Source organism: Aulonocara stuartgranti, assembly GCF_965226115.1.
Source record: "Aulonocara stuartgranti genome assembly, chromosome: 3".
NCBI lineage: Eukaryota > Metazoa > Chordata > Actinopteri > Cichliformes > Cichlidae > Aulonocara > Aulonocara stuartgranti.
In genome coordinates, this window is record NC_138941.1 from 5,582,959 (window position 1) to 5,600,105 (window position 17,147).

General features: G+C 41.9%; 2 protein-coding genes across 2 annotated transcripts in view; both read left to right on the forward strand.

Annotated features, from left to right (window-relative positions):
* LOC309702423 (protein NLRC3-like) overlaps positions 1–17,147 on the forward strand; it is a 226,620-nt gene that overhangs the window by 23,962 nt on the left and 185,511 nt on the right. Inside the window, exons 2-4 of the mRNA XM_082527141.1 lie at positions 9,361–9,486; positions 9,571–9,672; positions 9,960–10,076. Of these exons, the coding sequence (XP_082383267.1) occupies positions 9,398–9,486; positions 9,571–9,672; positions 9,960–10,076 (308 nt within the window). The 5' untranslated portion in view covers positions 9,361–9,397. The remainder of the gene's footprint in view (positions 1–9,360; positions 9,487–9,570; positions 9,673–9,959; positions 10,077–17,147) is intronic.
* LOC309697114 (protein NLRC3-like) overlaps positions 11,830–17,147 on the forward strand; it is a gene marked incomplete at its 5' end in the record, with an annotated part of 43,054 nt that continues 37,736 nt past the window's right edge. The window contains 4 exons of the mRNA XM_082518771.1: positions 11,830–11,878; positions 12,900–14,700; positions 15,614–15,787; positions 16,429–16,602. Coding sequence (XP_082374897.1) covers positions 11,830–11,878; positions 12,900–14,700; positions 15,614–15,787; positions 16,429–16,602 — 2,198 coding nt within the window. The remainder of the gene's footprint in view (positions 11,879–12,899; positions 14,701–15,613; positions 15,788–16,428; positions 16,603–17,147) is intronic.

Here is a 17,147-nt window from a genome sequence, read left to right on the forward strand (position 1 = left end):
GTGATCAGCACCAACACATTCAGTTAGATGACAGAGTCCAGCTGCAGCTAGAATCAGCTCCCCTCTGTGAACAACAGCACAGCGTCAGTGTTTCACACTCAGTGAAAGGAGGAAACAGCAGAAGAACACCATGTGTGCTACGTTTCCCAGGACACACTACAAACTGCACAAATACAGAGCAGCACGTGGAAGGACCTGGAGCTGCATTTACAGAGCTGCAGACAGCGTGATGTCCTGTATGGACAGGTGGAAGGAACCAAGTCCTCAGCTGGAACACTCGTGTTTGTCCACAGACAGGAAACACAGCAGGAAACTTCCTCACAGAAGTGCAGCTCATGGATAACACACTTCCTGTCAGTCAGAATGAGGCTGCAGCCAAACACAGAAAGGTGTTTTTGTCCAGATGAGCCCAGAGAAGAAACACGAGTGTTCACAGACATCAGAAGCTCAGAGAGGTGAAACATGAGGTTGGAGTCCTCGTCAGCATCCAGAAGAGCTGCTGTGAAACCCTGAGTACTCATGACAGACTCTGATGGCACAAACACATCATGATTCAAACAGAAAGACAAACATGGAGCTCCTGATCCTCCTGCATGAGAACAAGCTGACATGAGCGCTGTGTCTGAGAGTGTCTCCCTGTCACAGTGACAATAACACAGCTGCTGCTCACAGTCATTAAACTGACCTGAGGTCAGCTGTGCTCCTTACATATGAACCATGTGACCTCACATCAGTGCTGTGGATGACTGTAGTCATAGAAGAGTAGAGCTGTAGCAGGTGGTGTGAGGAGGAGGTGGTGTATTGTAGTTAACGCAGTACTGAAACACTCCAGCAGAGGGCGCTGTTAAGTCCTTATTGTAACACAGTTACTGTGTGCAGTTAGACTTCATACATAATCTGCACTTATTTCCATCAGACATGCTGTCAGGAAATGATTGGTTTCTATTGATTCTACTTCCTGTTGACTCGTTTGATGACAGTGAAACAATCACAGCTGATTGTGTGATGATGTAAACTGTCACTGTTACATTCAGTGTGTGTGACATAATGTTAGTGCAGGCTGATAACAGCCTGGTTCTGTTAGAAACACATGAACGTGTCCATAGATCAGTGTGTGTTTAACATGAGAGCTTCAGCCCTGCTGATGTGTTAAATAAAGACATGCAGGAAAACTGATGAGACTCTGAAATAACTCTTTATATTTATAATGTAACTCTGCATCAAAAGAACAACAAAGGATCCCAGACAGGTTTCTGTGAACAAAGACCATTCTGATGTTTCTGTGTTTCTAACACTTTGACATTATTAGTAAACAGACTGCAGTGAGCAGCATTTATAAAGAGCTTCTATATAAAGATATGACAGCTGTTTGACAAGTTTATCACTCTGTGTTTGGACCTGATCAGTCCAGCTGTTTACTTGAAACATGTTCATTTACCTGTTCTGTTATATTCATGTTCTTGTCTCTGTTGAAAACACATTTTAATGTCCCTCAGATTTTTCTCCCAGATGAATAAATATAAAAATGACACAAACTGACTGCAGCTACTTTTTGTCCTTTCTGTCAAAAACCTTCATGTGACTCATGAGAGACACGTTTCAGCTGTTTGTGACAGATCAGAGGCCAACAAGTCATTTATAACACTTTCCATCATTGTTTAAAGTTCTCAGTGTTTCTGTGTTGCTGCGTATAGGATCTCCCAGCATCATCACTGTGCTGTCCAATCATTGTGTGCGAGGTTACCCTTATAGTGCGATGTGTGTTTGCACAAAGAGAAGCATGTGTGTCAAATATAAATAAGCACAGAACAGAAACAGCTGCTCGTTTCTTCTGTTTAGAGTCAAGTTAGTGTTTTGTGTCTTTGTTTGAGGCCTGATGTCGAGCAGAGGTGTGTGTAACTGCACTGGTCTGTTATATGTGTGAAGTGTGTGCTTCTCTTCAGCATCATCTTTGTCACTGCTGATTCCTTTGTGTCATCATGTGTTGAGAAGAGAGAACAGTTATAACGGAGGAGCAAAAGGAAGCCCTGAAATCTGCATCAACAAGGAAGTGTTGGCTCACCAGTGATCCCAGCAGAGCCACTGGTTTGGCTCCAGTTGTTCTAGATTCAATGATGTTGTTGCTACAGATACATGTCAGCATCTTTATTGAATTTTATATGAAGCAGAAATGGTGTCATTAGGAGAAGAAGAGGAGAACAAGTCCGGCGAGGAGGCAGCAGCTCTTAAAGATGAAACAGCAGCTCAGCCCTGAGCTCAGAGAGCTGCACATGAAAAAGCTCCTCAAGCAGATCCTGTCAGAGGTTTGTCATCAACAGGAGGAACTGTTCACATCATAGGATGAAGATGCTGTCAGCTGGATGAAGAAGGTTATTTAATGCAAACGTTCACACTGAAGTCAAATTGTTGTCGTGTTGAACAGATTCATGTACTGATCGTCTCCAGAATGTTAGAAGAGCTTCAATGAATCATTAGAAACAACTTACAGCTGCACAGCTGTGTCAAACACATCTGTGTGTCATTGTGGGATTGTTGTGTTTCTACATGTGACACACGTCTAAAACATGCACACAATCTGAACACAAACAGGGACTCATGTGTTCCCACAGCCAGATGCTGAGAGCCATTTCCTTGTAGTCCTGTGTCTACATACATGAACCATTAGATGTTATTGGAATGATTGTCAGCTCTGATAGTTTCATGTGTGTTTAGCTGGACGCTGTTTGATCCTCGACATGTTTAAAGGTGTCCAGTCCTGAGACACTGGGGCTGGAAACAGCTGTGATGTCATTGGACTGTCACACAGACAGAAGTGCATGAAGTGAGCAGCCGAGGAGCCGCTGATGTTTTGGATTCAACAGCATTTGAAAGGTCGACACAGACACATTTGCACACAGAAAGCTGAATCTGTCATATGCCACAGTGAACTCACTGTTCAGTGTTTTTCAGGAAGCTTCTTAACTGCCTCTGCTGCCAAACAAGCAGCTGATGTCCTTGAGAAGAAGCTGAAGAAGTCTTCAACAACAAATACAGGAAGTGGACTTTCAAATACTAGATTCACTTTAGACTCACAGAGAAATGACTCAACCAGTTGTGTTTGACTCTATGAAAGGTCAGTGTGTGTCTGCACACAGACTGTTGTGTTGGACTGTTATTCAGTTGTCTGCTGAATGTTTTCAAATGTCTGCATCTCAGCTGTGATGAGGCTGGGGGTCATGGGAGGCCACCGTAGCAGCCTCTTCAACATCATGACATCATCATAAATGCTGCTGGACTGTCTGATGGGCTGACGGTGAAAAAGCCGTCGGGAAGGAAACAGAAGACATTTCAGAGGCTGCAGCAGATTTCTTTGATTCGGGGCCTTTTTCAGCTTTATTGGACAGAGCAGTGAAGATAAGTGACAGCAAAGCAGAGAGAAAGGGGGCGTGGCCCGGGTCAAAGCCAGGCCAGCTGCTCTCCACCTCGTGGTCACCTGCTCATCCTAGTGAGCTCCACCAGCAGCCCTTTCACACACTTTACACTGTCAAACACTGTGTGTGGACCTCAGCTAACAACAGGCTACATTTAAGTCTGGACTACATGCTTTTATATTGTTTTTATTCCATCAGCAGCTCAACATCATGAGCAGCTTTGACATAAAGACATCAAACTCAAGCTGACTTTAAACTACTTTTAATACAGGGGCTCAAAAACAACAACATCTTTATTATATATCAGGACAGAAAGTCATTTCATCTCAAAGGGAAACAGCTTTATTTGGAATAACCAGCACTATCAACTGGTTTGGGATCTCCACCAGTTTCATGTCTTTGCAGCTTCTCCAACAAAGTTCCTGTAAAATCAGCATGTTTGTCTTTATTGGTTTGATAGTGATTGATTATTCAGTCCCAATCTGCTGTCATCTAAAGAACAAAATGATGTTTCTATGAGTCACAAAGCTCCAGATGTTGTCGGCTTCACAAAGAAAACAAAGAACTTAAACACAAAGTGTTTGGAGCCAAAATGTTCCCAAGCTGCTCTTTTTGAAATGGCAGAGGTACAGTGGTGTCTAACAGCACACTGTGGAAGGCAAACATGTTATTGTTGGATGAAACTTCATGAATCCTTTGTAGATTTGAGCTGTTGGAGCCTTTCTTTTCTCTTCAGGTGTACAGATGCTGAGGAGGCAGGTGAAGCAGGTGGAGCTGTTGTGATGCTGCAGAGGGTGTGTCTTAGTAACTCTGTGAGGCAGAACTGGATCCAACATTGTGGATGTGTTGATGTTGGAGCCATTAAGAGTCTCTGTCCACACTGTAGGATTTCCCTTTGATCCACTGTGGGGGCATTTTGGAGTCTGTCAGTGAAACTCTTCATGTTTGTGTTTGACTCCAGTTTATAGAAACAGAGGAATGTGTCATGCTTTTGTTCGGCCTCCACAAATACACACATTTGTTCATTGGTTGGACTTTTTGGAAGGAGACACATTGAAAACCATGTTAATAAGATCTTGTTGTTTCCTGTGGATCCGACACAGAGAGTGGACTTCAGACAGAAAGCGTGGAAGAGATTTTAGAGGCCGTGTGTGGCAACAGGAAGTTTCTGTGTGTTTGCTGATCTTACATGTGGAAAACAACACGTGATGTTTGTGAAGTCCTACAATGATCATTGTTCTCACAGCATTTTGAGTGGGAACAGTTCAAACTGGGAGTAGTGGGAGTTATTTACTGATTGAAACAAGCTGAATGTTTCTGTGACGATGAAGATCAGCAGCTCAGCTGATCAATGAACTGACATCTATCAGTCGTTTCATGAGATGAAGTCATCAGCAGACATTTGTTCTGACTGTGTGATGAATGTCAGAACGTCAGGGCTCTGCTTTAGTCACTGCTTGATGATCATTGGCTCATTGTTGAATCCAGGGCCCAGTCTGACCTCTGACCTTTGCTGCAGGTCTTCTGTGTTATCTCCACTTTCATGTCTGATCTTCTGCTGTATCGTCCAAAATAAACATCTGGATCATTGTTCTCGTGACTGAAGTTTGGCCCGTGTACAGCATCCTGCTATGCGACTGCATTTGTCCCTGACCACCAGAATCACTCACGTTAACTTTTATCGAGTGGAAAAAGAGTTGGGGTTCATCCTCCAGCTTCACTGTGCTAATGTTATGCTAACATAGCTGTGTCGCTAGCAATCACGTAGCACAACATTATATACCAGGTAGTCCAACTTCAGTAACCCTGCAAACGCCACTGCTGTTTAGTTTTCTGTCTTCATTTATGTTGGAAGTGGTAGCAGAGCTGTTTGAATTAGTTTCAAAAATCTCAGTCAGAACATGGTATGAAATGTTTAGGTGTAAACTAGCGCGCTAACTTCCTGTTAACTTCTAACTCCGTTAAATTTAATAAATTCTGTTTTCATGGATATTAAACTTAATTGTTACATCTGCTAAAGCAGCAACGCTGATGATTTTATTAAAGATGAAAGAATTTAGACCGTTTTTAACCCTCAGTGTTCGTTTGACTTTGGGACCTGAAGCTGTCGGAGTTTTGGACCCAGATTACTCCGTGAAGCTCCTCACTACGGCAGCTGTAATGCTCTGACGATCCATCAAGCAGTGCTGCTTACCAAAGTTGTGCTAAAACATTTTTAACAGATTTCTGCAGCCAAAATCGGTTCGAGGTCACGAAGCACAACCAGAATTCATACATAAGGCACACTCTTGATTTTTGAGAAAATTAAAGGATTGTAAGTCTGCCTTATAGTGTGGAAAATACGTTATACAGAAGAAAAGAATATATCGCGATATATATCGTTACCGCACATGCTTCAAATTATACCGCGATATGGATTTTAGGCCATATTGCCCAGCCCTAACTCCCAATTTATTTACAACATTTGAAACATACAGTGTAGCTCCGTCAAAACACTCCAAGGCCAAGTGAAAGTGCTGAGAGGGAAAAGATCATGATTAATGATTTATTTAAACTCATAACTGGGTGCAGCAGCTGAGCTTTGACCTGTGAGCTGCAGCTCAAGCTTCTTTTATGGTTCAGTGTTTAATGTGTAAACTGTTTATCACTGCAGAGATGCCTACAGGCTATCTACTGTTCAAAAGTGAATTGTTATACACAGTGCAGCAGCTGACCGTTGACCTGTGAGCTTCAGAGTCTTTGCTGGTGTGAAGTGTTTAATGTGACGCAGCCTGCAGACACAGACGACTGCTGACGGAGAAGAAGCAGAGGATTTTCTCTGTTTCTACACAGACCTGGTCCAGACAGCAGAGAGCTGCAGAGTGAAGACGTTCATTGGAAGAAGCTGAGTAAGTTCAACGTCCTCTTTGAATCCTGGATCAGGAAGTGAATATTTGGTGTTTAAATAAGGTTTCTGTCTTTGACTCAGTCTGCTGTCACTTTTTAGAGAGAAAAGGAGATTTTAGATTAACTGGTGTTCCTGCTGCTCCAGCATTAAAGCACAGTATAGGTGACTGCGCTGATGCCTGTTTATAATTTCACCAAAGCTAATAAACTGTTGGCTAAATTTTCTTGTTTTCAGATGTAAACAGAGGTGAGAGGAGCAGATAATAAGGATTAAATATTATGCTGAATAACTAAATTCTGCTAGTCTGTGACGTAACTCCCAGCAGCATCGCCTCATTTCTTTGACCTTTAACATGAGTTAGCTTAGCTAGCAGAGCAGCTATCTCTGCTGTCTGTCATGTGACCGAGTCAAGTGTGTGTAGTAGACTTGTTAGCATAGCTAGCAGGCTGAAAGAAGCTAGCAAACTGTGTGAACACTTTGTAAGAGGTGAGCAGTGAAGGATAAGGAGCTCCTCCAAATGCTGATAATGCACTTAACCTGAATTTACTGCTTGTTACATTATATGTGATGTTCAGTCAAAAACAATTACTTAAATTAACATTATTATTAGTAGTAGTATTAGTATTAGTATTTGTTTATTATTCATGACATGGCTCCCTACTGTAGTGGTTTGAACAACTGATCTGTGGTTATTGTGTCCCTGCAAATTCAACAATGCGCCTCAATGCAAAGCATCAAATAAACATTTTTATTATCAAGTCCTACTGGATGAATCACCGTAGCTCTGACAGTGAAGCACACTCATTTTTATTGGTAGTCACCTTGTAAGCAATGTTCCCTCTAAGCTGCGCACTGTTGGCACGGTCTCTGCGCAGAGAAAATCTGTATTGAGCACACAAAAAGAATTCTAACCTGAATTGAAATTAAAGTAAATATGTGCCGGTGTTTTAGCAAAGCGGCTGATGTGGAGTGAAGCCACGTTAATGACAACGTGTACAACCATTGGAGATGTGAGCAGGACAGACGGAACAACTGACAGGAAAAGTGTGGACTTTATACCAGTTTTTAAATTGTGTTGATCGACCACGTAAAACCAGAGTTATGATAAAAATATCTGCAATGTTTGGTTTTCTTCCTGAATACTGTCGTTGTTTATATTTACTGCAGGAAGAAACGGTAAAAACTGCGTTTTATAAGGAAAACGCTCGAAAGCCTGTGAGCAAAAACAATACCAACCCCCAGCCTTTCCTATTGGTCGAAAAATGTACCATGTCGACCAATCAAAACATGGCATTTAGTTGTTAAGAAACGGAGTGACGGCGGTGTTTTGAGATGTGAGAGATTTGAGACGTTTAGAGCAAATCTTGTGTAGTTAGTGTGTAGTTAGTGTGTAGTGTAGTCAATAGTGTTGTTGTGTGTGTCAGAACAATGAGGCGACTGCTGAGTGTTACAGGTGTTACAGCAGTGATACATCTGCTGTTGTCAGGCCTGCAGGTATCAGGCTGTTGTTCTCCTTCATCTCATAGTGCACAGAAATTATTTTTGAAGTGACACAAATAATTTGTGTGGCATCAGATTTGATGCAGAACAGCTGATTGTTCTGTAAATAGTTTGAAATGTTTATTTAAAAAAAAACACCTTGGCTGCATTTTTAGGTAAACAGCTGCAAAAAACTCTGTTTGCAAAACTCAGTTACTTTTTTGAAGAAGTAACTATATAATTAACTGCCCAACATTGGTCATTATTTACTGTATGTTGCAGACAGAGTTACAGACTCTCTCCCAGACCACAGACTCATAATACAAGTCAGAGCTTTATTTAAAGAAAGTTGTGTTTTCAAAATTGAAGTTCAAGTTATTTTTCCTTCCAATAGTGTTAACATGCTACAGGTCATGAACAAGATTTTCTTTTTTAACTTTCATTGTAAGTGGGCTAAAGCAGTTAATTAAAAGTAGTTTAACAGAAATGTAAACGCTGTAAATTGATTATTTTAATAAACATGTAACTTGGATGGATTCGACGCTGGCGTGACCACAGTGCACACGTCTAATGTCGCTCACAGTGGATCGCTCAGGGAGGTTGTGTGTTCGCTCAGACACGTGAAACATTAGAGGGAACATTGCTTGTAAGTGCAAGCTTTAAACTCTCATGGATGAGTAAAACTCATTAGAAACACTGGCGAGCAGTGAGTGAATAACAGGTCTGACAGCAGCAGCAGGGACGGTGCTGTCATAGTTTAATGTGGAGTCTGTTTGAACTCAAACACTGAAGAGCAAAGAAAAGAACTTTAATGGTTCTGGGTCCCTTTGACCAAGCACTTTGCATTTTTTGTATTATGGTTTATGGTTCTGGTTCATTTACAGTCTTATTTATGCTTCTTTGAGTTTCTTATACTTCCTGTTTAGTTCCTTGATCATTAGATTCCTTCTGTGTCTCTGTGTGTCTCTGTGTGTGTTTGTGTGTGTTTGTGTGTGTTTGTGTGAGGCCTGGTGCTCCATTCTATATTTCCTCAGCCTGTCATGTCTCTCTTGTCTCCTCTTTCCCTCGCTCACTCTCGTCTGCCTTTCCTCCACTCCTCTGTCAAGCTCACGTGTCAGTGTTGTGTTCCTTTGTTTGCTGTTTTATTGTGAAAGTCTTGCATTCTTTGTTCAGTGTGTTTCATTTTTCCTGTGAAGGTTCTCAGTCATCCAGGTCATCATAGTTTAAGGAGCTTGGAAAGAAAAGCATCTGGACTTCTATAAGTTGCTTGAAGATGTTTCGCCGTTATATTTGGGTCCTACCCTGTCTGCATTATGCAGCTAGTTCAAGACCAACATTTTTCTAGTTTCCCAAACAGTGAATCAGTGTGTGTCAGTGAATGCATCGTGTGTGCTTCAGGCTCCATCTAGTGGACTGATAGCAGAGCAGCTGATGGCAGCTTCCTCTGCCTCACACTGCTGTCTGACTGCATCCAGCTGACACTGAGATGAAGCAGGAAAGAAGCAGCTGATATTTGGACAGCACACATGATGAAAGGAGGATTTCAGCTGATGTGCACATGAATGATTTGTGTTTCCTCTGCAGGTAGAAAGTGTGTGTGAGCTGATGTGAATTGAGCAGCATGGATCAGTGTGAGGACAGAGAGGAGGGAGTCCCTCCCTCTAAAAGCACTCTGTGTGGGGAACATGAGAGCCAGACCAAAGCTCAGAGGTGAGATGACCATCTCTAACTGTCCATGACTCTTCTCCATGTCACAGCTCAGCACTCACATCACTGCTGCATCATTATTCACAGGAACCAGCCTGGACCTCCACCCAGCTCTGTGTCCTTACAGAGTGACTGGTCTAAAGTTCTTCCCATTTATTTTAAATCCCAGCCTGTGTCTGCTGCAGAGAGGTGAGCTGTTAGCAACATGAACTCTTTGATGTCAGTTTATCTGATTTAAATGAACTGTTTGATGTTTCCTGGTCTCTAAACTGCATCTCAAAGGAAGTCACTGAACCTTTATTCCTTATTTCTATCAAACATGTCCAACATTTAAACTCCTGCTGCTCACAGTGGGACCATCAATAGTCCTGCACAGTGTAAATGACCCCTGGGTGGCGCTCTGTTCTTACACTGTGAAACACTACTTTGGAGTTTCCTTCTGCTCATTCTCAAAACACATTTTTCTTCTCTGACAGGATCCATGGGAGACCTGCTGGACCTGAACCTGGACCCAGCTGTGTGTCCTTACAGAGTGACAAGTCTTTAGATCGTCTCATTGATTTTAAAGTCCAGCCTGTGTCTGCTGCAGAGAGGTGAGCTGTTAGCAACATGAACTCTTTGATTAAACTGCTTGATGTTGTTGGATATAAACTACAAACACGTCGTTCCCTCAGTCCCATTTAAACTGTCTTTTAAAACAAGCCTTTGGTTTCTAAACAACTGAAAACCCACTTCAGCAAACAGGAAGTGATCAGAGCGTCCGTCCACTTCCTGTCAGGCCCTGCAAACATTTCATATTGAAGAAAAGTCGTTGACATCTCACATTTTTACTCCACCACATTCAACCATTTTGACATTTTACAGCATGAAACTCTTGTCACATGACTCCTGTTATGTTATAGAGTCATGTGACCACCAGGGAGGGATTTGTATGGATGAAACACATTCAAATCAATCTGATTCATCAATGGAAACATTTTTGGTGTAAATGCAGCAACACTGAAAACGCTGAAGATAAAAACACAACAGATGAAATATGAACAAATCGAGGCTTTGAATACACGTGTGTGTGTTTGAGACACAGAGATAAATGGATTGTGTGTCTGTCCTATTGCTGCGTGAGGATTTTATTGTAGATTTTGTGCGTGTACACTTTTGACCACGAAGGTGTTGAAAGGGCGTAAAACAGTTGGAGGCACCAGAGTGAACACTAGTGCTGTCAGTAGATTAAAACATGACTAATTAATGACACAATCTTCTGTCATTAATCCTGATTAATCACAATTACTTGATCAATAGCTGCAGTTACATTTTTCCAACTTTATATTTAAGCCTGTAACAGACGTTTACACCATATAATGAAGTCAATGCAGAATAAACACAAAGAATGTTAAACGCTTCAATTCAAAGAGACTTTGAATAGTTTTCAGTCTTTAACTCAGCTTCTCTGCTGTAAATACAACTTTGTAACAAACATATATACTAAAAGCTAAGTGTGCACTAATATATAATAATATATAATCTATATTACTGCTGTTAATGAAAATGTTTAATCAGACTCATCACAGGGTTACTGTGGATTAATTTGGATTAATCACCATTAAACATCATTTTTAATGTAAACGAATCAAAGTTAATTTCATGAGCAAACAGACTCGAGAGAAAAGGGCAAATTTACACACTTAACATGTTTATTGAACATGTAAACATTGATTAACCTCCTGAATGAGCCGACCCCCCCAGGGACAGTCCTGCATGCTAATGATGGGCTCTGCTCTGTACCTGCAGGATTCTGTCAGCCACAAACTCCTCAGCTGATCCTGAATCTGAGCCCATCTGTCAAACAATCATTTTCTTCACAGGTCTGTGGAGGTGGCACTGATCCTGCAGCAGTCTAACACTCTCTGTCACTCTTCTTCAAGTCTTTGACACGAGGAACCAAAACTATGTTATTAACAACACTAACAGGTCTGCAGTTTGTCCACTTGGCAGTTGTGTCATCAGTGCTTTGCATTGTTGTGATATTTTAAGCTGGAAGTGCTTCGGTGAAAAGAAAATTCCTTCTGTCACGATGTGCAGAATCCTTCATGTTGGTCGGCTGGTCCGCCTTGTTATTTTTTTAATGCTCAAACTTTCCATCGAGAGGTCAGTGTGTGTTTGTCATCTTCCATATTGAGCTGATTGGTTCAGCTGCCGTCACTAACAGATGTGCTGCACATCTGCACGTGTGCAAAGGTAACTCTACTCGGACAAACTGCCCGAAGTGCGTTGATAGAAACATTTCAGGGATTTTGAGTTGTTCTGCTCTCCAGATGTGTCGTGTTAAAGGTTTTTATCATGTTAATCATGATAACAGATGAACCCCTAACCCTACATGTTAATTTTGACAGCACTGGTAAATCCTTTTTAATGTTCTTCTGTCAGATCATTGATTAGACTCGACTCCAAATACGAGACTCAGAAAACTCAAATGAAAACTCAAATCAAAGCAATGAGAAAAGGACTTCTTGTGTTAGAATGAAAACATATGGAAGTGGTCAGGTTTCAAACACTCGATGAATCTACTGCACAGTTACATTCAGGGACCTTTGGCCTCCTGAGAGCATTAGTTGATGGTTCATCACAGTTTTACCTTCCAGTGAGGGAATTTATCAGTTTGATGAAGTCTCAAAGTTTCCTCTGAGCTTCTGCAACATCATCACTTCCATCACTGATGAAAGAAAGTTCATAGAAAACAGAAAATATATCTTCAGAATCTGAGAGTCTAAAACTTGACAAAGTTGATTCAGGTTAAGTTATTTGAGCAGAAACTCCTGGATCTTTATCCTGTGTTGATCTAATCCTTCATGGTTCCTCCACAGAGTGGAGCAGCAGAGCTCAGAGGTTCCCAGTGGTCAGTCTGCCCAGCAGCATCAAACACAGCTGGACTCCATATTTATGGTCTGTACATGTACAACAACTACTGTTACATCTGTTCTGTTCACAGTCGTCTCCATGCTGCTCTTTGTAGACCAGTGGATCGTCAGTGTGTCCAACATGGATCTGATGTTTGGCTCCATGATTTCAGTCTGATTGGCTCATTCATAAATATTCTGTTCCAGCTGCTGGAGGACAACATCATCACTTTTGTGAAGAACGAGCTGAAGAAGATCCAGAAGGTTCTGAGTCCAGATTACCCAGAATGCTTAGAGAGTCAGAGGAGCAGCAGCAGAGAGGCATTTGTGAAGATCACAGTGGACTTCCTGAGGAGAATGAAGCAGGAGGAGCTGGCTGACCGTCTGCAGAGCAGTAAGAGGATTTATCTAAAGATTTAAGCTGCTGGATAAATGAACATTTTCCAGAGATGGAAGATGGAGCAACATGTTTTAAAGATTAGTTCTTTTTGGAATTGAGTGTTTATTTTTCTTCTCATTCAGAGCTTCAAGCTGCAGTTTGTCATCGTAACCTTAAATCCACCCTGAAGAAGAAGTTCCAGTGTGTGTTTGAGGGCATCGCTAAAGCAGGAAACCCAACCCTCCTGAATCAGATCTACACAGAGCTCTACATCACAGAGGCAGGGACTGCAGAGGTCAATGATGAACATGAGGTCAGACAGATTGAAACAGCATCCAGGAAACCAGACAGACCAGAAACAACCATCAGACAAGAAGACATCTTTAAAGCCTCACCTGGCAGAGACGAACCAATCAGAACAGTGCTGACAAAGGGAGTGGCTGGCATTGGGAAAACAGTCTTAACACAGAAATACAGCCTGGACTGGGCTGAAGACAAAGCCAACCAGGACATCCAGTTCATATTTCCATTCACTTTCAGAGAGCTGAATGTGCTGAAAGAGGAAAAGTTCAGCTTGGTGGGACTTGTTCATCACTTCTTTACTGAAACCAAAGAAGCAGGAATCTGCAGCTTTGAAGACTTCCAGGTTGTGTTCATCTTTGATGGTCTGGATGAGTGTCGACTTCCTCTGGACTTCCACAAAACTACAATCCTAACTGACCCTAGAAAGTCCACCTCAGTGGATGTGCTGCTGATAAACCTCATCAGGGGGAAACTGCTTCCCTCTGCTCGCCTCTGGATAACCACACGACCTGCAGCAGCCAATCAGATCCCTCCTGTCTGTGTTGGCATGGTGACAGAGGTCAGAGGGTTCACTGACCCACAGAAGGAGGAGTACTTCAGGAAGAGATTCAGAGATGAGGAGCAGGCCAGCAGGATCATCTCCCACATCAAGACATCACGAAGCCTCCACATCATGTGCCACATCCCAGTCTTCTGCTGGATCACTGCTACAGTTCTGGAGGATGTGCTGGAAACCAGAGAGGGAGGACAGCTGCCCAACACCTTGACTGAGATGTACATCCACTTCCTGGTGGTTCAGGCCAAAGTGAAGAAGGTCAAGTATGATGGAGGAGCTGAGACAGATCCACACTGGAGTCCAGAGAGCAGGAAGATGATGAAGTCTCTGGGAAAACTGGCTTTTGATCAGCTGCAGAAAGGAAAGCTGATCTTCTATGAATCAGACCTGACAGAGTGTGGCATCGATATCAGAGCAGCCTCAGTGTACTCAGGAGTGTTCACACAGATCTTTAAAGAGGAGAGAGGACTGTACCAGGACAAGGTGTTCTGCTTCATCCATCTGAGTGTTCAGGAGTTTCTGGCTGCTCTTCATGTCCATCTGACCTTCATCAACTCTGGACTCAATCTGCTGGAACAACAACAAACAACATCCAAGAAATCTAAATTATTTAACAAACTAAAACTTCAATCTCTCCACCAGAGTGCTGTGAACAAGGCCTTACAAAGTCCAAATGGACACCTGGACTTGTTCCTCCGCTTCCTCCTGGGTCTTTCACTGCAGACCAATCAGAGTCTCCTACGAGGTCTGCTGACACAGACAGGAAGTAGCTCACAGACCAATAGGAAAACAGTCCAGTATATCAAGAAGAAGCTCAGTGAGAATCTGTCTGCAGAGAAAAGCATCAATCTGTTCCACTGTCTGAATGAACTGAATGATCGTTCTCTAGTGGAGGAGATCCAACAGTCCCTGAGATCAGGACGTCTCTCCACAGGTAAACTGTCTCCTGCTCAGTGGTCAGCTCTGGTCTTCATCTTACTGTCATCAGAAGAAGATCTGGATGTGTTTGACCTGAAGAAATACTCTGCTTCAGAGGAGGCTCTTCTGAGGCTGCTGCCAGTGGTCAAAGCCTCCAACAAGGCTCTGTGAGTAAATCTGTGATCATGTTTATTTTTAAAATGTTGATTAAAAGTGGTCATAGATTTCTTCCATGACAGATCCATGTCCTAAAACCATGAGACAGCGTAGTTGTATAGTATAAAAGAAAAAAGGAGAACTTTTGACCACAATATTGTAACTTGAATGAACTTTTGATACAGCCTTTAAACATAAAATTTATGAACAGAATCAGTGACAAAGGGCAGCCCTGGTGGAGCCCATCACCCACCGGACTTATTACTATCCAACGTATTGCCGGCTATGCCAACCAAGCTCTTGCAATGGTTGTAAAAGGATCGAATGGCCATAAAATGTTTCTCAGTTTTATTATTTTCAGTCACATCTGTTTTTGATTATTAACTGAATATTTTAAAATTCAGGCTTTTTATGTTATACAAAACATCATATTTTCTTATGATGTCTTGTATTGATTCTGAAGGAATAGTTTTCATCAGTATCGCAGATACCAGCCTGAATTTTACTTTGTATTGGATCAGGAAGGAAATCAGTGGCATCACACATCACTTACAGCAACTTCAGTACCTCTTCATTTTAATAAACTGGGGGGAGGTGAACCAAGATTCAGTATGAGATAAAGAATTATTTTTAACTGTAAGGTTGGAGAAATCTGTTGTTGGAAATTGGAAGAACAGGTCATCTTAAAAATCACTGCATTGTAGTTTTATTCGGGCCCCTTCAATCTGTGATCGCTGTTGCTTTGCATTGTAAATGCTACTATTACAAAAGTCACAAATATTAGTGTATGTGTGTGTTGTTGGGTAATAAACCAAAAGAACAGAATCTACCAGCACCTCACTGATTTCTGCTTAAAAACAATAAAAAAGCAATAAAGCTCTGATTTGTTTGGTTGATCTTGTCTCCCTTCCCGCTTGATTTCAGACTGAGTGGCTGTAACCTGTCAGACAGAAGCTGTGAAGCTCTGTCCTCAGTCCTGAGCTCCCAGTCCTCCCATCTGACAGAGCTGGACCTGGGTAACAACAACCTGCAGGATTCAGGAGTGAAGCTTCTGTCTGCTGGGATGAAGAGTCAATACTGCAAACTGGAAACGCTGAGGTCAGATCAAGCAATATCGATTTTTTTTCATCAATTAACATCATTTAATCAATTTCATTTGGAAAAAATTAACATTGTGTGTATGTTTTGTCTTTTTAATGAATCCATGCAAGTCACAGTAAACTGCCACATTTGACTTTTGTAACATGAGGTAATAAGGATTCCAGCATGTCCTGGAAACATACATGCCAACCCTCCCGATTTTTCCGGGAGAATCCTGAATTTCAGTGCCCCTCCTGAAAATCTCCCGGAGCCACCATTCTCCTGGAATTCTCCTGATTTTCCACCAGGAAAACAAAATAGAAAAACCATATCCCAGAATTCATAGCGTGACCCAGCCAATTCCAGTTTCCAACAATGGCTGCAGCTACTTAGTTTTAATATTGCTCTTATTACTCTTTCTGGGTCACAAAATAAACTTTTAACATATTTTCAGGCGAGAATGTCGTATGTTTTGTTTTTTTAATGAATCCATGCAAGTCACAGTAAACTGCCACATTTGTCTTTTGTAACATGAGGCAATAAGGATTCCAGCATGTCCTGAAACAGTGTTGAAGTATTGTAAATATAGTAGCTCCTCATGGCACCATGAATATACTTTAACACAAGTGTTTCATGTCTTCTTGTCATCCTTTCTTCAGACTGAGTGGCTGTAACCTGTCAGACAGAAGCTGTGAAGCTCTGTCCTCAGTCCTGAGCTCCCAGTCCTCCCGTCTGACAGAGCTGGATCTGGGTAACAACAACCTGCAGGATTCAGGACTGAAGCTTCTGTTTTCTGCAGTGGAGAGTCCAAAGTGTACACTTGGGATTCTCAGGTCAGGATTCAGTCTTTTCTGATGATGATTTTAAAACCTGAGTCAGGTCGATAAATGGCTTACTCATTTACAACAGACATGATTTGTTAAATCACCTTATATATGTGTGCTTAAGTTCTGTGCTGCTGTGATTTATTGCCCGTGCTGTCTTTCAGTTCAGCTTTGTCGAGTCTCTGGTAGGATTTCTTTTACATGACCTGTGTAAAAACAAAACAGGAAACATATTAAGCTGAAGTAAGATGCACAATTTTAAAAATGGGGCACAAAAAATGTTGCTGCTTTCTGGAAAGTGCGTCTAAGAAGACCCAATGGAGAAAGTGAAGAGAAAAATCAAAGATTAAGAAGAAGAAAATGGCAGAGGCAGTTTCTCTTGGACTGCCTGCAGATGGGGTGAGACTCTAGAAACAGGGATGATTGGAGAAAATGTAAAGAGGCCAGGAGATGAATACTCTGGTGTTCTGGGGATAGTTCAAGGTTCAAGGCTCTTTATTTGTCACATGCATAGTTATACAAGTATAACACACAGTGAAATGTAGCCTGACACG